This window comes from Haliotis rufescens, unplaced genomic scaffold, assembly GCF_023055435.1.
Source record: "Haliotis rufescens isolate VD_foot unplaced genomic scaffold, xgHalRufe1.0.p SCAF_2, whole genome shotgun sequence".
NCBI lineage: Eukaryota > Metazoa > Mollusca > Gastropoda > Lepetellida > Haliotidae > Haliotis > Haliotis rufescens.
In genome coordinates this window covers 18053157-18077847 of record NW_025963890.1, presented here as the reverse complement: position 1 = coordinate 18077847, position 24691 = coordinate 18053157, and the positions used below count along the sequence as shown (strand labels likewise).

Here is a 24691-nt window from a genome sequence, read left to right as displayed (position 1 = left end):
GGGATGTTTGAAATGAGAAAGGAGTCGCTTGGTAGCTTCTTGGTTAAAGCAGTCTCTTTCCTTGCAGATCATCTGGATTCCATCCCCTCTCTCTCTCCCCCCGAGAACTATTTGTGGAGCTTATGACATAATATATTCTGTGTCTGATCTGCTAGTCAGCTGATTAGTTGTAAGATTTTTTCTAACCAAGCCAGACTTGTTATTACCGATTGTAAGGTATTATTAGCCTATGAATAGAAATTTTATAACCACTGTAAAGAAATGTTGAAACCCATTGTAAGGAGATGTTATTACCCACTGTGAAGAAATGTTATCCAATGTGAAGAAATGTTATTAGCCACTGTAAAGATGGTAAAGAAATGTTATTACCACTGTAAAGAAATGTTATAACCAATTGTAAGGAGATGTTATTACCCACTGTAAAGAAATGTTATTACCCACTGTAAAGAAATGATATTACCCAATGTGAAGAAATGTTATTACCCACTGCAAACATGGTAAAGAAATGTTATTACCACTAAAGAAATGGTTTTACCCACTGTAAAGAAATGTTATTACCCACTGTAAACATGGTAAACTAAAGAAATGTTATTACCTCTGTAAAGAAATGTTATTACCAACTGTAAAGACATTTTATTACCAACTGTGAAGAAATGTTATCACACTAAGTTCACACCATACTTTAGAAGCATTAATGGAAATCACAAACCATGTTGAAAGTTTTACATAAAAGGGTCATCAATAGCTTTTTAAAGTAATTACAAACTTCTAAAATATTTTAAACACATATGGATAATATGTCCACCTATAAGGAAACATGATAATTTCTATTTGTTAGTGTGCTAATTTGCATATTTCATGATGTGCGGGGAGATGTTTTTCCTGTAGTCATACAGTGCGATGAAGTCAAGCAACCAGGTAACAATGCAGTGACGTCATGGTTTAAAGAACCTTATGGCCAAACTCACATTCACTTTCGCCATATGCAATATGTGATCTGTCATAAAATGGGAATAACGTGACTTTTTGTTTGATATATTTCACAGTCTATTTGATTATATGACCTTCCATCAATGATTCTTGCTGCACTGCTACATAGTGGCAACAGATTGACTTCAAATAGCGATAAGTGACAGTTGAGCAGTGAACACAGTACTAGCAGACATCCTTTGATGTATATATATATACAGGGAGGGGAAAGCAAGCCTCTGTAATCAGGGGGCCCTGTGGACCAGTCGACTAAGGTGCCACAATTCACTGTGCAGAGTTGCGTCCCTTTTAAAAATAAGTATGCTAGAAACCTATGATTGTGGGTTTGAATCCCAGAAAGGCTTTGATTATGTTCTAGGTTTGTCTGTACCATATCCAAGTTCCGTTTCACCAAAGTGGTAAATATCTAAGGCTTGCATCATGTCAGACTTTTCACAAACATTGAGTTGACATGCTGTGATATGACTGAAACACTGTTCAAAGCAATGTTAATCAAACTCAGTTTCTCCCAACTCTAATGAGATCTAAGACAAGAATAATATAGGTGTCAAGATACTGGATTGATTATAACAAGCTGCATAATGCCCAACACTGAACTGCTGAAATTTCTTGACAACATATTTATGCGTCATTCAGTTGCAATAAAGAATGTGGTCAACTTCCAAGAGACCAGATAGCCTAGAGGTTGGCTCATCAAGCTGAGGATGTGGGTTCGATTCCCATCATGTGTACACTGTGTTGAGCCCATTTATGGTGTCCCCCAGTGTGATGTTGCTGGAATATTACAAACTGCAGCATAGAAACTTTTACGCACTCACTCACTCACTCACTCACTCCCATAGGCCAGTGAAAGGGGCTGATAGTTTGTCACAAAAGATGTCATATTATTTTGCCTGCAGATTTACAAAGGTCAAAATAGGACTATTACTAGTGATTCACATATTTTATATTTCTTTGAAGACTGTTTCTCTTTGCCCTTTTTAAGTACATTTTTAGGGATTTATTTAAAATGAAAACTCAGTATTTTAGAAATCACCCCTACAGCAGTATAAGAACTTCAAGGAGTCCTGGCTGAAAGGTACTGTCTAACTGCTGCTGCTGCTGCTGCTGCTTGGGAACCTGAAGATGCTGATGTATCAGTGGTGGCTGTTGAGTGTAGATTAATGTTTAGTCTGTAAAATGAAAATAGTTTACAAATGTTAATATTTTTTGGGTTGAATTATTAAACAGAAAGTAGCGCAGAGAATATCTTCATTTAAATTTGCAAAGTATTGGAAACTTGCTTTGTAGTTCTATGATATTCTTGTTTCATAGGTTTTATGAGACTAGCATCTACCGAAATCAGTTTAGTAGTGTTGAGTAATAAATAGTTTATGGACCTTATATTCTATGTTAGCTGAGCTTTCTAGACCTAAAATGTTTTATGTGTCACTGGAATGGTCTCGTGGCTAAGTGGCCTACTTCGTGTGTTGAATGGAACACCATGCAGATTTACTCAGTCAAGGTAGCTAAATGACAGCATTGATACAAATTCTCCTTAGCTATTCATTACAGTGACAAATCCCTGAAATGATGTAAAAGTCAAATACATGGTGAAATAAACAGTAGGCCATCTCAACTCTCCATACAAACCTGTGCTGGGCTTTTTCAGAGCTGAGTGTCTTTCAAAACTGAGAAACATGAACAAAACTCTTAATGGTGTTTAGAGATCTTTTCCTTATGCATCAGATATGTTTATGTTTGATGTCACTTTCACTTCTCAAGCCTAAATAAAAAGCATTTTTGATCCAAGGCTGTCATTCTTTATGTAATGATATCCTAGACGAGAGCCTTCTTCGTTCTTGGTCTCAATGATCAAAGCATCAGCTGCAATATAAAACCAACATTATTTCCAGTTATGATTAATAACTTCCTTTATCATCACTGTTCATTAAATGGAATCATATGATTTTATTAAGACATGCTGAATATGGCTACTGGTGAAATTGAGCTTCTGATCGTGCTGGAATTTAGCTACTGAAAAGAAAAATTATTTAAAGTTGGATTGGAAAGTTGCACAAGCTTGTTTTATTTGTAATGTTTCAGAGATGGGAAAATCAATAAGTGCAGTTAACCCAGCCAGTAACAAAAATGCTGAAAACACATCCGACATATTGTTCCACAAAATGATTTTATCACCTTGACTATGATAACTTCTATTCTCTTACATAAACATGAAATAGTCATAGTGATAAGATTGCTTTGTGGAAGGAGGCTGGCTCTTTGGGGTCATACAAAAAAACGAACACTTTATTTGGGATATTCTGCTAGACCCTGCAAAACAGTTCCAAATGAAATTTGTTTTTCCTGCTTCAGTTATCTTTCTTTTTTATAGATGCCCCCAAATCAGTATTGGGTGTCATTAATCATTAAGTGTTCTGTATGGAAAATGAAATTCCTACCCAACTTTCATTAATATCGGATCTACTGCTACCACTAAACAATGATCTGAGGACATGCCATTACGGGTTACGTCAGAACGACCTTTCATCTGACAATCAGAGAGTCGCTTGCCAAAATCGTGAAAGTGACAGTCGGAATGTGTTTTCTTATCATGCAACCTCGAAATGGTTAACATGAGGTTTTCCGAATGACAGTTACAGGCAAAATTTCCGTCAAAATCATCTTTGATCTCTCACTTCAATGAATTAACATTTAAAATGGAAGAGACTTTCCATAGCCCATGAGAAGTGAGTGAAGGAGTGAGTATGGTTTTGAGCCGCTTTTAGCAATATTCCAGCAATATCACAGCGGGGGACACCAGAAATGGGCTTCACACATTGTACCCATGTCGGGAATTGCACCCGGGTCTTCGGCGTGACGAGCGAACGCTTTAACCACTAGACTACCCGACCGCCCCCCATAAGAAGTACTGCCCTACACACTCGGCCATCTATTAGACATTCCAGAATGTTCATTTGTTCAGTTTTGACATTTTGAATTGATATTTTTCAAATCGAAGTTTGGAATGGAAATCGCCAGTTTCAAGACTAGTGCCATAAAGCTTGAGAAACCTGCTTTCTGATTGGCTAATGTCAACTTCTTCTTAGTCATTTCATTGTTCACACAAGTTTTGCGAAAAGGTCGTTCTGACATGACCCATAATAGGATGTCCTCAGATCTTTGTTTAGCGGTAGGGAGAAGTAAGATCTGATTTTAATGAGATTGACCCTACTTTTTTAAAATGGGTCATGTTGCCTGAGACTGATTTGTTAAATGATGGTCTGCTGCAGTATAATACAGTGGTCCCTTGCTATAACGCTACCAATGGGGTCCAAATAATTGGTGGGCGTTATAGACGATGAGCCGTTTAACCGATGCCAAGGCGGGGGAGCGCGCTCGTTGTTGCAACATGTGAGTTGACAGTGTCGCCTCAAATTGGATTGCCCACTAATTAAGAAAATAAACTTCGCTTGTGGTTCTCTTTTATTGCATGCATGCGCTTCTAAGATCAAAGGATGTATAGTGTGAAAAGTTAACTAGTAGAACAATCGTATTTCCGGGACTTGCCACGGATGTTTTCAAACAGATTATTAGAACTCAATTCAGCGATAAACGGTTGATTATGCAATGAGAAGCGTTATGTGCAAATGAACAACGAACAACAATACAATCATGGCTGTGTAAAACTCTCAGTATTAAAAGCGTACATAAATTTTGGGAGCCATGCGATACCGCGCGTAGTAACCGAGGTAGCGCTTTATCGAAGAGCCCAATAGTGAGGGATCACTGTACACTATAATGATAGCCTTGAACAGCCAAAGATCTAATTCATCACAATTAGCTATATTATAATAATCTTTAAGACTGTTTTATGACCCTTACATGAAAACCTCTTCATTTGGCACATCACTCAAATGGAAACAGCAGGAATTAATGCTTTCAGAAGTACAAAAAATCTAATCAGAATGAAGACTGAGTTGGATTAGAGAAGCTTCTTTGACCTGAATGTTGTTATATGAAGGCCAACCATATCGCTCAAAGTCAGTTGCCTCAGGCTTGTATTTATGATAGCTGTGAAGAGCAACCTTTCAAGGCTTGCTTCATTTCTTTTGGGTATCCACTTCATGTTGGCTTATGGTGTTGCTGTCTGTCATATATCTGAGTAAAATATGAAGATGTACAAAAAACAGTGTTTTAGCACAGACAGTGCCATACATTATTTAAAGGCTGTCATCTATGTTTCCATAACTCAGATTGCAAACCACTCAAGACACTGGATTCAACCCATGCCATTTCTCGCAATGTCTTTGAGGGGCGGTGGGGTAGCCTAGTGGTTAAAGCGTTCGCTCGTCACGCCAAAGACCCGGGTTCGATTCCCCACATGGTTACAATGTATGATGCCCATTTCTGGTGTCCCCCGTCGTGATATTGCTGGAATATTGCTAAAAGCGGCATAAAACCATACTCACTCACTCACTCACCCCCTTACTCAATGTCTTTGCTAAAGAGTAAAGGAGTTTATTTGTGTTGCAGTAGAACAGATGTAATCATTCTGTATATTCAATTGTATATATAAAGTTTGGTTGCCTGTAACATTAACCACATAAAATTAGAACATTTATAAATTCAAATGCAATGTAGCACAGTAAATCATGTTAACATGGTTAAACCTACAGGTACTTAGCTCACAGTAAGTTTATTTCCTAATTCACTAACATTCACCATGAAGCAAATGCTTTTGGCTAGGCTAACCTACCCATCCTATTATTGGCCACTTTTGAACAGTTGGTGATGGCAAATATGCCACGAGATCGTGTTCACTGATATGAGCATTGTCTATGAACCCAAACTATTATTCCTACTCTCAATTATCAGTCATACCAGATGTTGTTCAAATTGTCAAGGGGATTTTCAAAATGTAAGGGAATTGACGGATATATCAAAGTCGCTAGTGACCTTCAGCCAATTCTACTGAAAGACCAGAACATCAGAAGCCATCAACCATCTGCCCTTTCTTGAACCCTCATTTCCATAACTTAACCATAACATTTGTTTCCCATTGTGACACTGACCAGACAGCTCCTGAGCTAACATTGATACAAATCATTACCGTGATACTTGTGTGGGAGTTTGGGGTTTCGCATCACCCCCAGCCTTGTTGATGCAGCCATACTTAATTGATGAAGTTGCAAGATGGTCTGCTTTGGAATTAAATTGCTATGTGATATTGATTGGGGTGAGATGCTGGGGTGGGATACTGAATTTGAGAGATGAACGCATTCCCAGACGACAAGAAATATGGTTTGAGGAAAGATTAAGCAGTTTTATGTGCTTCGATTGCAATAAACACAATCTATGGCTGAAGGGGAAATTGCTGTGTGTGGCCGATTAGGAAACGGGGGCTGTCGATATCCTTTTGTAAAGTAACAGCTCACCTTTGATTTGTTTCCAAATGAGTTATCTGAGTTTTATATGACATTTACTTTTTTATATTTTGCTGGAGGTGATGCAAAGACAAATGTCACTTTCTTCAGTATTGATTCGGTAATGCTACTTTTCTGTTTGATAAAATGGAGTGAGTGATTGTGGTTTTACGGGTCTTTTAGCATATTCCAGCAATATCACGGCGGGGACAGCAGAAATGGGTTTCACACATTGTACCCATGTCGGGAATCGAACCCGGGTCTTCCAACGTGAAGAGCAAATGACCACGAGGCTACCACCCCTCTTGATGAAATGGAATAATGATGTATTTCCAGGGAGGTATTCTACCTTTTCTGGTCTTGTTAGGGGGAGATGAATGATGATGATACAAAAATGTTTGCTTTATCATAGTTTCTTACTTTGTAAAGTTACTTCACTTTGTATCTTTGTACAGTCCTCTTATTAGTGTGTTCTCTATTTCCTGAGGACCTGGTTTGTTTTCTGACATGATTTGGTTTGGTTTGTTTGTTGTTTAACACCGCACTCAGCAATATTCCAGCTATATGAAGGCTTCAGCACAAAGTCTCTGCATAAAGAATGCTCTCATCTTATTAGTTCATCAGAGGTTTCAAATCACAATAACATGCTTCTGATTTAACTCACATGTTTGGTTCCAAAATAAATGAGATCAAAGACATGTTCTTCAAAGTTTAAACAAGTTGCTTTATCTCATAATATGAGTTTCTTTCTATGCGTTCCATGTGAGTTCCGAGTTAGACTTGATACTCAGCTTCTTAGGCTGGTCATAAGAGGCGATCAAATTAAAGTGGTGGTCAGGCTTAGTGACTGGGTTAATTGTTTATCATCATACCTCGATGGCGTGGATTATTGCTCATAATATCGATCATTGGATTGTATGGTCTATTAAAGTTCGTTATTTTTACTGGTATAATACCATGGAAATCTGGCATTGACATTGAAATTTGTCAAGCTAAGAGTATATGAACCCTGTGTTGCCTCCTGCTGGGGGCACGGAGGGCCCAGTTGTCTAAGGCACACCAGTTCGCTGTGCAGAGTTGTGTCCCTTGGGCACGCAAGAAACCTATGATTGTGGGTTCGAATCCCGGTTCGCCCCGATTATGTTTTTAGGTTTGTCAGTGCTCTTGGGTTTCACCGAAGTAATAAACATCTGAGACCTGCATCACTTCGGGCTTTCCTCCAACATTATACTGACACGCCGAGATATAACTGTAATACTGTTAAAAGTGGCGTTAAACCCAACTCACTCACTCACCTAAGGTGTGCCAGAAACTTATGATTGTGTTTTTTCCTGATTATGATTCTAGGTTTGTCAGCACCAGGATAATGCTCACTGGTTTCAATAAAGTTGTAATTTTCTAAGATCTGCACCACTTTGGACTTACAACATAAAGCTGACACGTTGTGATATGACTGAAATACTGTCCAAAGTGGTGTTCAGAACTCATTCACTCACTCACTAACAAAATCATCTTGAAAAGATAGATGACAATGTGTTTAACTGTATTTGCAGATGAGATGCATGCAGAGTTGTGCTATGCAGAATGTCTGCTGATCCGAGCCCTACTGACGTTCATACAGGACGAAAACCTTATCAGTTTTGTCAAGGGAGGACTGAAGATAAGGGAGTGCTACAAGATATACAAGTAGGTTGATTAGGGTTATTCACAGTCCAGGAAACACTCAGACATGATTGGAAATGACAGTTCTTCATCTTGTCCTAGTGGAGGCCCTAGTTGTCCTTTAGGATAAAACCTTCTGTTAGCCTGTGTTGAAGAATTGGTTCTAATATTACTATATCTTAAACATTTTGGAAAGTATATGACCCGGTATATTATGATGTAAATATACTACTCAAAAGAAGTTAAGGACCACCTGATTCTTTCATATTACTATAGTTAATCTGTCATGCCTTGACAAGTGAAAGTATCTACTTTTGAGTAGTTTATAATGTCAATAACAACACGACAACATATAAAAGAACAACATTTATTAAATTTTTTGGCATATGGGGATTCTCGGTATATACATATATACATGACACATAAACATAGTACATGGAAGACTAACTTCAGCCAAGTCTCTAATATCGGAGTAGCGCACTCCATACTGTTTGAGCGTACTGAGAGTTGGCTGAGTATACGAACAATGGACGGTGAAGAAATATACCCGATCGGCAGGCTGTACCTCTGCCAAGTAATACAAGTAGGAGTCGCGCACCCCAAGACTTGCTCCCGAGCGCCAGGAGTACCTGGCAGAGTAGACGAATGCTGAAAAAACAAAAAAGAGATGAATGTTAAATTACTTGCAGGGGGAATAGTATCCGCCTGAATTGCCCTCTGATTGAGCGGATAGATTGCCCATATTATTATTAATGATAATTGTGAAATTGAATTGATGAGAATCCCGGATTCAGCTTATATTGCAGAAATACACTAAGGTGGTGGTGAGGGAGGTGGTGGGTTCAGTCAAGATCCGACCATTACGAAACGCGCTTGATTGAACCATGTGTTGTGAGCTGAACTAAGGAATTGCTGACAGCTGACTGCGCATGCGCTAGGCATGATTAAGTTTGGGCGTGTGAGAGAAACGGAATATGATTGTGAATTGCTCGGGTTCCCAAGCCGACTTAACTACAAATAAACACCCATTGGAGTATATTACCTGATGACTAACAGTCACATCTGTATAGCACAGGTTAGCTTGTTGAATTAAACATTCGTAATGGACAATAAAAATTATAGAAAATTATCATATGGTATGGTGCATGTAATGCATAACATTCAATGACGTAACCCTTGCTATTGCCATTATAAACTCAACTCAATATCTAAGTAATAATATAAATATTCCGCACATATATTTTCATCAACACCAGAGTTAGTCTCAACTTTTGTTAAGTGCCCTGTTCATACTATGTCCTCCAGCGGTCAGAATGTGCTCGGATCTGAGCAAAGATTGTGGAGTTTCAAGTTACAAAATGACATTCCATTAACAGGCTCAGTGCTGGTCCTTATGCAGAGAGGGCTAGGCATGGCTTATCTTGAAGACATTTAACAGCGATAATATTACCAAGCAAAAGCCACTGTGTAACAAAGTATTCAGGTGATATTGTTCTTGGTAGATATATGGAAAGGTTGTGATCGTGTTCAGATGTAAGAGGAGGATAATTTTGTTTTGAAATCCTAACCTTTTACACAAAACATGTTATGACCTTGCTTCAGAAACAACTTGCAGTTTATCACTCTTCTTTATAACATTATACTTAAAAATGACTCCCTGATTGCACTGTGACAAGCCTGTGCAAGGTGAGCTTCAGTCCCTTACACCATCTTTCAACTGTTGTTGCAGGGAGTGTAACAAGATGCTGGTCAAGAGGAAGTGGGATGGAGGGGAGCACAAGATACACTTCGAGAGTGGGGTCAAGATGGGGGTGGGGGCATTCAATCTGGTGAGCTGACGTTACAGAAACGTTGACATTTGTAAATCATAAATGTTTATGACCATTGGTTGTTTACCATATGAATATGATGAATAATATGAAGTCTCAAAGTTTCAATTCAGGATGTAAGAATTATGTTTATGGAGAATGTGAATTTATTGAATAATGATTTGAAAGTTTATCTTCAGATTTCATGTTCAGTGCTGCATGTTTCATAAGCTGCTCATTGCCCTGTAACTGTTATTTGTATGAGGACATGTATGTTTATCAGTTTGGTCACAAATTTTGGCCTAAAATATAAAGTAGGCAGTTGGGAAAAAATGTTTAAGAAATTACAACTTCCAAATTAACTGAATAAAAAAGGAAACAAGCTTCATGTTGGCTGGACATTGACCTGAGTGTTGGTAGTTGATAGTATGACACTATCGTCTACCAGTTACGTCAGATTCTGTCATCTTGGCTTACCAAATACATCCACAAAATATTTCTGGTGAAGTCAAGGAGCACATCCTTCTAGTGTGTCTATTGTTTCTTGTTATAGCCAGACCCGTGAAGATCCAGGGTAAAATAGGTCTTTAGCAACCCAAGCTTGCCATAACAGGTGACAATGCTTGTCGTAAGAGGCGACTAACAGGACTGGGTGGTCAGGCTCGCTAACTTGGTTGATGCATGTTATCATATCCCAATTGGGTGGATCGATGCTCATGATGTAAATCACTAGATTGTCTGGTCCAGACTCAATTATTTACAGCCGCCGTCATATAGCTGGAATATTGCTGAGTTCGGCGTTCGGCGTTCGGCGTTAAACAACAAACAATCAATCAATCTTGTTATAGCCGACTCCAAAGTAGTTTCAGAAGCCATGTGTTTGTAAGCAGTCGTTGTTTCATCTTCCACACACCTATGAATTCTATCACTTACACTTTCCTAGGACGGTACTTAAATGTTGGTCCAATTTTTAAAAAAATTTTTTACTAATTTCATTTTTATTCTGTGTTTTCGTAAACTAAAAAGAACTTAAAGCTGTAAGTAAGGATGAATGTGATTTGATTTTTTCGTGTGTTTCACCAGTTGTTTCAAAGTTTTTATTTTCACAGACATGGAAACAATATGCTTGTTTCAAAGGGAGATGTGTGTGTAAATGAATATTGTGTTGAATAGATATTATTCTTTGTTTCAGATGATATCTTTGTTGCCTAGCAAGATCATGAAACTCTTGGAGTTTGTTGGGTTTTCAGGAAATAAGGTATGTACAGAAAAGATTTGTTCTTAAAATGTTATTTGATTGTGGGATTTAACATGATATGAGTACTGATATGCCAGTTGTATTTATCAAAATTATCTTTACCTTGGATGTGCAACAGTAAAACAGTATTCATAATAAATATTTTCTATTGGACTTGTGGAGATCTGGGTTAGAATCGGTCTTCAGCAACCCATGCTTGCAGTAAGAGGCGACTATGCTTGTAAGAGGCGACTAACAGAATGGGGTGGTCAGGCTCGCTGACATGGTTGAAGCATGTCATGGTATCCCAATTATGTGATCGATGCTCATGATGTCAATCACTGGATTGTCTGGTCCCAACTGGATTATTTACAGACCACCGTCATGTAGCTGGAATATTGCTGATTGGGGCGTTATTAAACAACAAACAAACAAATTTCTGTTGTATAATATCTCAGAAAACTTGCATTAAAATGTTAATGTCCTTTTGTAGAAACTAGGCCTGGCTGAGCTCCACAAAGGCAGTGAAGTGACGACCAGTTTACGAGGACCTCTATGTTCCATCATGTTGATAGCATACCATACTGTAGTAACATTTGTTCTAGGTAAGTCCAGTTGGTTGAATTAGTCTTCAGGAAAGCAATTTCTGCTCACCAATGGGTCAGCAGCAGTAAATCAAACCATCATAATGATATACTGGCTCACGTTGTGTTTTAGATGTTAACGTACGAGGGGCGTTCAATAAGTTTTGCAACTTGGGCATTTGTGTTTACATAAACAGTGTCAACTTGTGGCAGGTGTGACACTAGTCATAACATCAGGTTGACACGTGTCATAACAAGTTCCAGACACAACAATAAGTGAGATGTGATGGCTTCATTCACCTAAGGGTGGTCACAATCATGGACAATCTCAAACATGAACAACATGCTGTAATAAAGTTCCTTACCAAGGAGGAATGCAAAGCAAAAGAAATCCATATGTGAATTATGTGAATGTGGATTCAAACAGTGAAATCACCCACCAGACAGCCCAGACTTAGCCCCCAGTGACTATTTCCTGTTCCGGCAAATGAAATCTGCCCTACATGGAAGACGCTCCCAGAATGGCGAGGACATAAAGGCTGCCACAGAGGCGTGGCCAATCTGCAGATTTCTATAAAAGTAGTATTAAAAGCTTGAAGGACAAATGGAAAAAGTGTATTGAGGTGAATGGAGATTATATTGAAAAATAAAAGTGCAAAAGATATTCTGCGACTTGGTCATATATTGAAGTTGCAAAACTTATTGAACGCCCCTCGTATCTTGTCATATGTACTGTCCTGCCAGTCTTCCTGATCATCATTTATGCTTGCTTTACTATACTTTTAAGGCTGAAATGAGAAGTGAAGTTAAGTGCTGGTGTATGTTGGCGATGGCCATGTACATGTACATTTGAATAAGATTGTTAGATAGATGTTGGATTATTTTTCGTTGGATTTTTGTAGTTGTTTCTATTCATTTTTAAATCCATCATATATGGAACAATCAGGCATATGAAAATATATTAGCTTTTTGAGTGTTTTTTTCTGATTGGAGATTTTGGTTATATCAGTCTCCAGCAGCAGTTAAATAAGCTCCCATTATGGTTTTTGTGTCATTTTCTGTTTCGACATTTTGGCTCCAGTTGGTTGATTCCAGAAACAGAGAAATGAGAAAAGTGTCTTCTAAGCCTCAATAAAATAATAGTATTGTTTGTATTGAGTGGGTATGGTTATTATAATCTAATTTCTATTTTTCACAGGTTTAGCTGATGGTGATATAGACTATGCATCTGAGTTACTCAAACCTTGTCTTAGAAACTTTCCCAAGGTGAGAACGGGTCTTTATTTTTTGTGATTTATTCCACCATTAAATGTAATGTTGTTAGTGCTTGCATTAGTGTGTGTGCTAGTGATTAACATGGTTGGACCTGGCCACTAGCCTACTAGTCCTAAAGACTAGTGAAACTCTAGAAGGACTAGTCCCCCTTAAAACTGGTGATGTTACACAATCTACTAGTTCGAGTGGGATTTGGACGAGTTGGATTGATTTCATTGTGTATACAGCGGCCTCCATAGTTTAGTGGATAGAGCATCTTCCTGGAGTGTGGAAGGCTGTTGGTTGGATCCCTGGCTACATCATACCTAAAGACGTTAAAAGATGGTACTGCTTGTTACCCTGTCTGGCATTCGGCATTAGTGGTATAAAGCAAGGTTTTGTCAGCTCGGAGTCAGTATAATGTGTCTGAGTGGCATGTTAAAAAATGTGCCATGGTATCTGAGTAGGCTAGAACTATAAAACCGACATTAGTTCGGACTAGTACAAGCAGCTACACACACATGTGAATGATGTTAAACCCCATTTCACGTGACCTCATTGTGTCTACACATGGTGAGGGTGAGACTAACATACATAGTGTCTTTGCAACTATTTCAGAATAATAAGGGGATGGTGGGGTAGCCTAATGGTTAAAGCATTCACTCGTCACACTGAAGACCCGGGTTCGATTCCCCACATGGGTACAGTGTGTGAAGCCAGTTTCTGGTGTCCTCAGCCGTAATATTGATGGAATATTGCTAAAAGCAGTGTAAAACCATCCTAATACGATACCATAGTAATACGATCGTCAGGTACCGTATTCAACATATAATAGGTGCCCATGGCGATATTTGCTAATATAATGTCTAGTGAACAATCCCAATTAGCACCCCTTCAATGTACACAAGACACATTTATTCATGTTTAATACGCACTTTTGTGTTATATGCACCCTGAATTATGGGCAATTTAATTCTGGAAAATATATCTGTCGTGTACAATACGCACAGACTTTTCTTTTGTATCATTTCAGGCTGTCAGCATAAACCAAGAAATTTACAATCTTTCAAATGGTTTCTTTTCACCAAAATAATATTCTAATGAGCCCCCTATTTCTAATTTTGAGAGTACCCTGGGGGCTTATTACGTCAAATACAGTATGTGAGAATTCAACAGTGTGTATTGTGTTCCAGGGAGCTCTATTTCTGTTTTTTGCTGGGCGAGTGGAAGAAGTTCGAGGAAATATAGATGAAGTAAGTGAATGTTCAGAGGCAGCATAGATATTCAACCCCAAGTCTGCAAGGGCACTTAGTTTTGAATCTTAGACAAAAACCTGGTTTTGATTTGTGCTTTACTGGTGTTGGTTGGTTTGTTGTTGAACGCCACTCTCAGCAATATTCTAGCTATTTGACGGCGGTCTGTAAATAACCGAGTCTGTACCAGACAATCCAGTGATTGATATCATGAGCATCAATCCACGCAATTGGGATCTATGGTATGCATCAACCAAGTCAGCGAGCCTGACCACCCGATCCCGTTAGTCGCCTCTTACGACAAGCATAGGCACCTTTTACAGCAAGCATGGGTTGCTAAAGACCTATTCTAACCCGGATCTTCACTGCTTCACTGGTGTACTGGGTCTCACATCTGTTATGGAAGGAGGCCCAACTGTTATATTGTACACCTTGGTGGTATTGTTATTCTGCATGTTAAAGTATTTGCTGGTCATTATGGTATGATTCCAACATGGTAACAATCTGGTGTCCCCCAATATAATATGATTGTAAGTAGCGTAAAACATTTGTCACTTGTATGATCTCTCCTTTGATCTCTGAACAATTAGTGCATAAATTTCAGGGGATGTTGTGAGTGTGTGTTTGTTGTTTTTTGTTTTGTAACCATACTCAGCAACAGTCCATCTGCCTGTAAGTAGTCAAGTCCAGTGATTGATATTATGGCCAACGATCCACACTGTCAGGGTCTGACCACCTGATCCATTTAGTTGCCTCTTACAACAAGCATAGGTTGTTGGGGGCCATTCTGACCAGCAATCAACCTGTATATGTTGTGATTTAACTACAGAGCTTATATAGTTGTGAAAACATCCCTTCCCCAAGACACAGTTGCTACCTTTATATAATCCATGAAGAAGGAATAATAGTTACAATTGATCAAGAATTTTGAAGTCTAGTTTTTACCTCATCTGCATCTTCATATTGAAAGGGGCGGTCGGGTAGCCTAGTGGTTAAAGCGTTCGCTCGTCACGCCGAAGACCCGGGTTCGATTCCCGACATGGGTACAATGTGTGATGCCCATTTCTGGTGTCCCCCGCCGTGATATTGCTGGAATATTGCTAAAAGTGGCGTAAAATCATACTCACTCACTCAAATTGAAAATGTCACTTTCCTTTGTAAATGTGTAAAAATATTTGTGAATCTCAACTTCTGTTACTTCCTTTTGCAATATTCATATTTACGCTATTATTAGTACCTCTATTATCTGATTCAAATATTTCCCAAAATTTTCAGGTGAGCTTCAGTGCCTTGTGGCTCTATTTTTGCAGAAAAATGTTTATTATTGTGCAAATAGTCTTCATGTTGATATCACACAAAATAACCTCAGTGCTAAGATCATTGTAACTTCTACAGTTCATTAATAATATTTTTTGCATGAGGTGTATTGTGCAGGTCGGCCCTGGTCTATTAAGTGTCCTCTGTGTTGCAGGCTGTGTACAAGTTTGAGGAGTCCATAGACTCCCAGTCCGAGTGGAGGCAGTTTCATCACCTGTGTTTCTGGGAGCTCATGTGGTGTCATTGGTTCGTATATACCAGAAAGGTGTAAAATTGGTGCTCTACAAAGACTTGGTGAAGGAAGGTCACCTTATATTGAAGCAAGCTGGATGTTAAAGTTTGTCTGAAACCAAAGCTATTGCTGCCTGGTGTGATTTTTAATCAATATTTGTGTCATAAAACCAAAATGTTTTCTTCTTTATTATACTTACTTCTATAAATGTCAGCTTGAAAATAGAAAAAGTGTTTAAAGTAATGTTCAGTAGTCAGGAAGGTATCTAGACAAGCACAGAGTGCCCCCAAATTTTAAGCAAATGTCAGTAAAAATTCCCAAATTGAAATTACAAAATTTCATAATTAAAAACCTATCTCATGACTCTGTATTTCATTGATAATAGGACCAATAAAAAGAAAGAGGTCTTAATTCAAAATTCTTAAACCTCAAAATACAATGTAAAATACCTCTGAAATTAACAAAATAAGAACTTTCAAAGAAATCCCAATTTTGAACAAAATATAGTTTTTTCCCCAAATTTGTATGCCAGTGACACTAACTTTAAACTCTTGGGTAAATCCCTGGTAATACTTGTGTTAATATCACTTTTAGTGACAGTATTAAGATGCACTTAATAAGTTTGTTTAGCAGACATGTGTTGTTGTATGCAGGGTTTCAGGTCAGCTCAATTGCTTGGACATCAACTGATTGCCATCCAGAATTTCAGCAGCCCATGTAATGATGTAGAATACTGTCCTACCTAAAGCTGATGAAGTTGTCAATATGTCCTCATGCCATGTGTCACTACAAATCACGTGTATGTCTCCAGCTTCAAGGGTGACTGGCTGATTGCCATGAAGTATGCAGAGCGCTTGTGTCGTGAGAGTCGATGGAGCAAGGCAACCTACACATATCAGAAGGCCTCCTTCCTCATGATGTGTGACGACCAGACCGAGGAAACACACGCACACATCTCATTCCTCTTCAGGTCAGAATTACAGCTATGTACTATGAAGCCTTGTTAATGTGGCACCTTCCTGACAGGCAAAACTGGAAAACCAAATTATTGGACTCTCAGTTCATGACATCGTTTGGCTAAGATTAATACATTTAAGAATTGACTTTCACTTTGTGTCAGTTCATTGGAGTATGAACTTTCATGCATTTACATCAAGTACAAGACGTCAAAATGGCCGACACGATAAACGTGATGGGAGAGATTTCCGAAGTTGTTAATCAACCTGTGGCGGTTACATGTGTTAGTCATCAACTTGCCGATCATTGAAAGGTGATTAAAGATGTGTCAAATAGATACTCAGGTAAATTCATAGATTGCTGGAGACGGTCACTGTCAGACAGATCGAGTCGATACTACGATAGTTTGGATGTGCATTTCTTTATTTTGATCACAAGGATGGGTCGTAGCGAGGCTATTTGTAAATGGTCATGCAGTCAAATTCTCTGGCGTTTCCCAATATTTACTAAAATGCTGAGTGCAAGATAAAAGGGTCTAAATGATCAGAAACAATGCTTCTGTATGTATTAATGCTAGGGAATTCCCAGCGTTTCCCAAAGGAATGTGGAGGTAGTCCGTCATTTCAAGAACATGGTCACGTGAAAAATGTATGAACGTCAAATTGTGTCATTCATACACTTATCTATGTCAATTTCGCTGTGATGTGACCGACCTCTTGTCCAATGGAAAAGCCATATATGGTGTAAACTTCAAATTAAAAAATTATATTAGTTTTGTACAAGTGTCATGTCACCAGTTAGTGTGTTACTTGTTACAGTAGTAACTTGTGATTGTGAAATAAAGTTATCTTTAAAATATATATAATTCTACAAGATAAATAATAAAATCCAAATTGAGCCCAGAACAAGGCTGAAGAGCTGAGACAATCTAGACTTGCCAAATCATTATAGACATGAGTGGGATTTCCTTTTCAATTTATTCTCAAGGCTTTGGCAGACTAAGTAAATGGATCAATGAAGCCTAAACTGACAATCATATCAGCTAATGAGGCAACTGTGGTCTTATCATAGTTACTAAGTGATGGGGAAGCACGAAGATTTCCAGATTAACAAATCAGTTATGTGCTGGTAATTCTTTCATTCCCATCTGAAATCTTCTAACGGGTGTCTCACTTTACGGAACTGTTCTTGTGCTGCTGCTTCTGTCAATCATGACATGCAAGATTGGTGTAAATAGTGGATGGTGCCATGCTATATTAGCCTATATGTGTGTTGTGGAGACAGGAAGTGTTACAGACACTGGAGCCCCTCCTGTAGTGAATAGGCAACGTGTGAGCATGGATTTACTTACTGTACATGGACATTAAGTACTGTGAAACCACTGTGGTAGACACTATTGCGATGCTATTCGTAGTTAAAACACTATTGCAATACTATTGTGGTAGTTATAACATTATTATGATGCTATTGTTGTAGTGACACACGTATGCGCACTCACATACACACACACACACAGTTAGTCAGTGCGAAATAATCATGATGTTAAACCCCATTTTCACGTCACCTTCTTTGAAATGTTGTTTCTCAAATTTGATTCTATAGTCTCCTTGTATGAATTTCAGTGAAGTCCCTCGTCTCAAGCAGAGAATAGCTGGTAAATCTCTTCCTTTTGAGAAGTTTGCTGTTGCTAAAGCGAACCGATTTGTTGAACAAGATGGACGACTCACATTACCTGCACTGGTGAGTTAGAAAATAAATAATACTCTTTTTTCTCTCAAGAAGTTGCGAAATATGCAATTCTTACTTTTACTTTTACATGAAATTAATCTTGAATCACAGGAACAGTGATTTAGCATAGGTGATTGATAGTTGGACAAATGGAGGTCATTTTGTGTGTATTTCAATACCTTGGAAAATAACTGCTTACAGTTTTCATCCAAGAACATTTGTTTTTTTCCTGTCCAGTATTGTTCACTGAAACCTTTAGATTAACTCACAGTGGCCGTTTAGGTAAGGGCTAACCGATCGTGGATCTCCTTTTGCAAATTTAAAAACTTCATTTATGACTCTTTAGATAAAGGTATCCTTTCACGAATGGAACACAAAAATGATCCAAACTGACACTTATTGTCCGACTTGTCATACATGCAAAATTATTGTGAGATTGGTCATCAATTAAACTTATGATGCTCAATTTGACATTAATTTTTGCCATATTGTTCAGTTGGCGAATCCTAGTAAAATTCTTTGCATAATAAGTATAGACTTTTGTCCCTTGTCCTTGATACACAGGCTTAGCCAGGATTAACTCTCTTTGTCTTCTGATAATAATTTTAAAAATAAAGCTTTCAGCAGAAGATGGGGAATTTTTCATTTGACCTAAGCATCGGTGCCAGACCTAATCAACTTGGCATTGAGTGATTTTCGTGATCCAGTTTGAAAGAGAAGAGTGAAAATATATTTCCTCCTCCGACTTTGAAAAAGTAAATCTGTGATCAATAAAAACATAATGGCCTTCTGTGTGCAGAAAGTTCATTCCATTGTGAGCCAAGAGTTACCTTTGGTCTTCCAGTCTATTGGTACGACTAGATGACTGCATGGCTAAGGCTCTCCTGTGTGACACAGGACAATTATGACTGTGTAAACATTATGGTATTGCCAGATGGTAAGACGATGAACCAAGTATGAAGTATGAACTAATTCAGTGGAGTGATGTAACGTGTGCCTTGTATTACCTTCCAGGAATTGATTTACGTGTGGAATGGATTTAACATCATCGGTAAGAAGATGGAGCTGCTTGAACCCATGCTGATGAAAATAGAGGAAGTCATTAACGAAATTCTTCAAAATAAGGGTGAGAGAGTTAGATGGTTTATTTCAGATGCTGATGCCTGTAGACTGAATACAAATGATTTGGTAACATAGGTATCCATGGCAGATTATGAAAAAATGAATGTGGGGATTCAGGGTTAGAATAGGTGCCTAGCAACCGTTGCTGTTGTATGAGGCGACTTACTGGATTGGTGGTCAGACTCGGTGACATGGTTGACTGCATGTCACTGTACCATAACGGAGTTGATCACTTCTTATTATATCTGTCTCGGGTTTGTCTGTCAGGTCCAGACTCGATTATTTACTGACCACCGTCATATAGCTGGAATATTGCTGAGTGTGGCATTAAACAATAAGCAAACAAGTTTTTTACAAAACCATGAGCTGTATCCTAAGCAATATGATGTACCATCTGATCCAGTAATATCCTGTATGTCTTGTGTTACAGGAAAGTACCATCATTTCCATGACGACTACTCCCTGGCGCTGCTCCTGAAGGGGGTGTGTCTGCGACATCGAGGTCAGGCATTCCAGGCTGAACAGTGCTTCAAGGAAATCCTCTCGTAGTAAGTCTTCTATTGTCTTGTCATTAACAATATGTACTGCTCAAAAGACTGTAATATGAAAGAATCAGGAGGTCCTTAACTTCTTTTTAGTAGTGACTGCCTGCGTGGTCTAATGGTGTCCACCCGGAGAGCAGAGGGTCCAGGGTTCGTTCCCTGGCCGCGTCATACCAAAACACGTTAAAAGATGGTACTTGTTGTTACCCTGCCTGGCGCTCTGCATTAGGGGGCTAAAACTGGTCAGCTCGGAGTCAGTATACTTTGTATGGGTGGGGTCTTCACATTAAACTGTGGCATGGTATCTCAGTGGCCTAGCACTATAAAATCAGCATCAGTCTGGACAAGTTCAAGCAGCCACACACACACGCACGTGGATGCACCCATGCAAGTGCAATAATTTTGGACGTGATGTTAAACCTCATTTCACCTCACCTTTTGAATAGTACATCACATGGACTGTAAGATGTGTCCTGTTACATCTGCTGTCATAGCTTTATAATGTTTTCTATATTATTATCAAACCATGTTCATTAGGCCATAATTATAGTATCGTATTCATCGTAATAAGTGTCCTGGATGCTTCGAAAGTTGACATGGGGGGGAGGGGGGGGGCTCTTATTAAAACCATAAGCAACAAGTTATATTTTTAGAGGTTGAGTGGTAGTGACGATACAGTTCAAATGTAGAGACCAGGCAATTAAATAGGGCTTGAAAAGAAGCCTGTAATGTATGCAAGAAAATATCACATACATTTCAGTCTTAGTAGGGAGCACTTATAGAGATGACTTACAGAACTTACAGACTGGAAGCTGGTCAGGGTGGGGACAGGGCTTATTGGATCAGGGGTCTTAATATGGCGAATATGGTGTCTCTGTTTAAAGGTTTTTTACTAAAACACAATTTTAAGGCAATAAATGAAAAACTAATCCTAGACCACAGAAATGTCAAGTTATGTGCAGGAAACAATTGGATCAGTGAATTTACACATTTTCCCTTTTGTCAGTGAATCTAACATCAAGATAGACACCTACCTTGTACCCTATGCTTTTGTGGAGGTGGCCATCTTGTATCTACAGGAAGACCGACTTGATGAAGTCAAGAAAATGCTGGAAAAAGCCAAGTAAGGAGTGTTTCCTTTGACTGCTTCTCAATAATAATTTGTTTTTAATTGATTGGTTGTCTATCTTTGACTTTTATGTATTTGACATCTCTTTGCATGAATGGTGCCAGCTATGGAGACTCTGCACACATAAATCTAATCTGATTTTAAACATGGCCACCACAGCAGCCATTCTCAGGGACTTGCACCATTTGTTCCCTTGGGACAGATCATCCATAATTCCTAATTGTTGGTTATTCTCTATAACTGTACCAGGACTGTCAGCCATTGGTTTGATTTCTTGAGCCCCGATCCTGCTTTGCCCATTGTCCTACTTGCCATAATCACATGCACTGACTAGATCATTCTTTTTCTCCAGAAAGAACTACAAAGGGTACTACCTTGAGTCACGGTTGCACTTCCGCATCCATGCAATCCGTCTGCAGCTGGAGAGTGCAAACAGCAGTGATGCTGAGGCATCATCTGCACCACAGTCTCCTGCACCGCAGTCACCGTCGATGGGATCAATGACAAATTCCTTCGACTATGGTCCAGATGATGTACCAGACAGGTTCTCTACTGACTTGTGATCTGAAGTGTTTAGAGAAAGACTACATCTCCCACTACAAACACTGCTGTCTGAGAGGCGTGTGTCAGTTAGCAGACATGGGTTTCTCCAACAGGCTTTAATCATAGGGACCACGATGACTTCATTCAGCAAGAAACTCAACATGTCTCTTGTTTTATATGTCAGGAACAGATTTTGTTCTAATAAGTTATCAAAAGTCCTTCTATGTATGTAAAGAGACTATGAATTGTGTCATCATTTGCATCTTTCACCCATCCTCAACATCATAATGGCGGTCCACAAGCACCTCTGATAGGGAACATGGGGTATTGGACATCCTCCCTAGGCCCTATGCTACAAAGTGATCTTAGCACTGGCGATACTAACTCCCATACTGTATCATAGATTGTCGTAGTGCCAAGGTCACTTTGTGGAACAGAGCTGGGAAACAATACCATCACTGTTGGTGGTGAAAATGCCACTGGACTTATGTTATGTTATGGCCACAACCCATTGAAGGAAGGAGGAACCAGGGAACCTTCACCTGTCATCCAAGAGCATGAGGATGACATCCATCCCTCAAACATGATCTTGACATGTGTAATTTCAACTACATCATCCTCATCAGTCAGGATTGGGAATGTCTCCTTCATGTCTAATTAGATCACTTCTGGGAAAGATGTTTTCCAGGTAGGGCATGGTTCATTAGTTCAAACCTGTCTTTTATCTCTAGTCCAAGCTGATATCTTCAGCTATCAGTGATATTATCGGGATGTTTAATTATTCAAGACTAAATTATCATTATTGTATAAAAATTATGCTCAGAACTGTCAAATTCATACTAGAGCTGGGACGGGTACCTCGGGTATTGGGTTTGGTGGGTACTGAGTAGCACCTGGATACCCACAGGACTATCTGGACATGTTGTCAGTCACATGATATGTTGCTTTATGACAAAAATGATCTAGAACTCTATGGCTACACTACAAGTCACTAATTGTTTGAAGGCGGACTGATTATTGCCATTTCAGGTTGGGTTTTTGAGGATAGTGTGTTAGTGAATTTGATTTTACGCTGCCTTTTAGCAGTATTACAGCAATATCACGGCGGGGGACACCAGAAATGGGCTTCACGCATTGTACCCATGTCAGGAATCGAACCCTGGTCTTCAGGACGAGCAAATGCTTTAACCACTAGGCTACCCGACCCCCCTTTTTTTGAAGATAGCATTTGTATACCCAGAACACATGTCATTACACTTGGCTTGTGATCAACCCAATGTCCACCTGATGCAAATGTATTGAGACAATGATGCTCTGTGATTAGTCCACTTATAGGAATGTAGTATGTATGTAGTGATTTTCCTACAAGATCAAGATGCAAGATTTCTCAGGTTTGTTGTAAGTGTTAGTGGTAGATGATAGACCATTTCATCAGGCTGATGACCGGCCGTAGGGCCTCGTTTCATCCCATGTCATTCCGACCATCAGCCTTGCATTACCTTGTAGATTGACAGATTAGTTATGGTTATATAGTTTCTATATACCGGTATATATGCGCTTCTCAAAGAAGATAAGGATCACCCACTTTTTTTCATATTCCTATATTTAATCTGTCATGACATGACTTCTTTTGAGTAGTGTGTGAATATAGATATATATATATAAGTCAGACCTTTTTAATTTCTTGTTTACAAATAGTCGAAGAAAACATTTGAATAAATTTTGTAAAAAGAAAGTTGTTTAAAAAAAAAATCAAATTCAGTGAAGAAAAACCTATTTTTACTTAACCGTAAAACAGATAAAATTGGCCTGGCCCAATAAACAAAAGAAAATATAACCATATTTTTGTCTGTCAAATATGACAAATCATACTTGTGAATGTACACATGTATGTGAGTTCTTGTTATCAAAAGCTGTTGAAAGATTCTGTCAGTAAATGAAACCATGTGGAATCTTATAAATGAAAGCGCATAAAATACACAGGTGAAAGTGAAAAAATGATTGCAGATTTTTAGATTTTACAACTGTTCTAAAATGAAAAGTTATGTATTAATTTCCATAAACCGATTAGACTGTCTTATATTATTGTGGTAACTTCTTGAACAGGATTCAGTGATTGAATAATATGTAGTTACGAAAGATATGTTTGCCGAATTTGGATACTTTGCTTAAATGTTTTATCCTAGTGTAAAGTCAGATTTTAAGAAATAAATATATATGTTACAGGAAACAAGTATAATCAGTGATTAAGTCTAATAACTGGAAATTTCAGTGATTATGTCTAATAACTGATTCACTCGGTGGTTATGTCTAATATTTGGTTATCACGTGACCTCACGGGAAAAGTGTTTTTTTAAACTTAAGATTTTTTTAAAAACAAGACAGATAATTTAATCACAAATACTAAAATATCGTTGATAGCAATAGTTATTTGAATACTTTTTTCATCTGTACTTAATTATTGACCATAAAAAAATTGGATATCGATCGTCCGAGAAAGCAAAATGGCGGTCAATCAAGATTCAATATACGACTAGCTACTGAAAAAAATAAAATCTGCAAATCCTCATTGTATGTCAACCAAGTGAAAGCCGTTAGCCACGACTTACAAAATGATCGTCCAGACTTTGAGGGTTTTGCAGATCCGCTCGACTGATCTGCATCGGTCGACTGGCTGTCGTCACGCTTTCGCTTCTTGTTTGAGGTTACGTATCGTAGCAGTGTGAGGATAATGAGGTACATCGATGATGCAAGGTATTAATGTACAGTTGTAAACACCTTTCACTCAAATTAACAAGATTTTCTCAGTAATTAATCCTCAATTAATCAGTGTCAACTCAGTTTATTGCCTATTACAGTGATTGACCGATTGGACTATCATGTAGGTACGATGTATTTACAGCAATCAAAACAAACAAAGCTTGTCAG

General features: G+C 38.5%; 1 protein-coding gene across 3 annotated transcripts in view; it reads left to right on the top strand.

Annotated features, from left to right (window-relative positions):
- LOC124138787 (tetratricopeptide repeat protein 39B-like) overlaps window positions 1-24052 on the top strand; it is an 82220-nt gene extending 58168 nt beyond the window's left edge. For all 3 annotated transcript variants that reach the window (XM_046505653.2, XM_046505654.2, XM_046505652.2), the window contains 13 exons: window positions 7949-8081; window positions 9787-9886; window positions 11058-11123; window positions 11596-11707; window positions 12885-12952; window positions 14134-14193; window positions 15665-15756; window positions 16554-16712; window positions 18322-18439; window positions 19442-19553; window positions 19980-20097; window positions 21098-21214; window positions 21573-24052. In XM_046505653.2, the coding sequence (XP_046361609.1) occupies window positions 7949-8081; window positions 9787-9886; window positions 11058-11123; window positions 11596-11707; window positions 12885-12952; window positions 14134-14193; window positions 15665-15756; window positions 16554-16712; window positions 18322-18439; window positions 19442-19553; window positions 19980-20097; window positions 21098-21214; window positions 21573-21783 (1466 nt within the window). In that variant the 3' untranslated portion in view covers window positions 21784-24052. The remainder of the gene's footprint in view (window positions 1-7948; window positions 8082-9786; window positions 9887-11057; window positions 11124-11595; window positions 11708-12884; window positions 12953-14133; window positions 14194-15664; window positions 15757-16553; window positions 16713-18321; window positions 18440-19441; window positions 19554-19979; window positions 20098-21097; window positions 21215-21572) is intronic.
- Window positions 24053-24691: the final 639 nt, after the last annotated feature.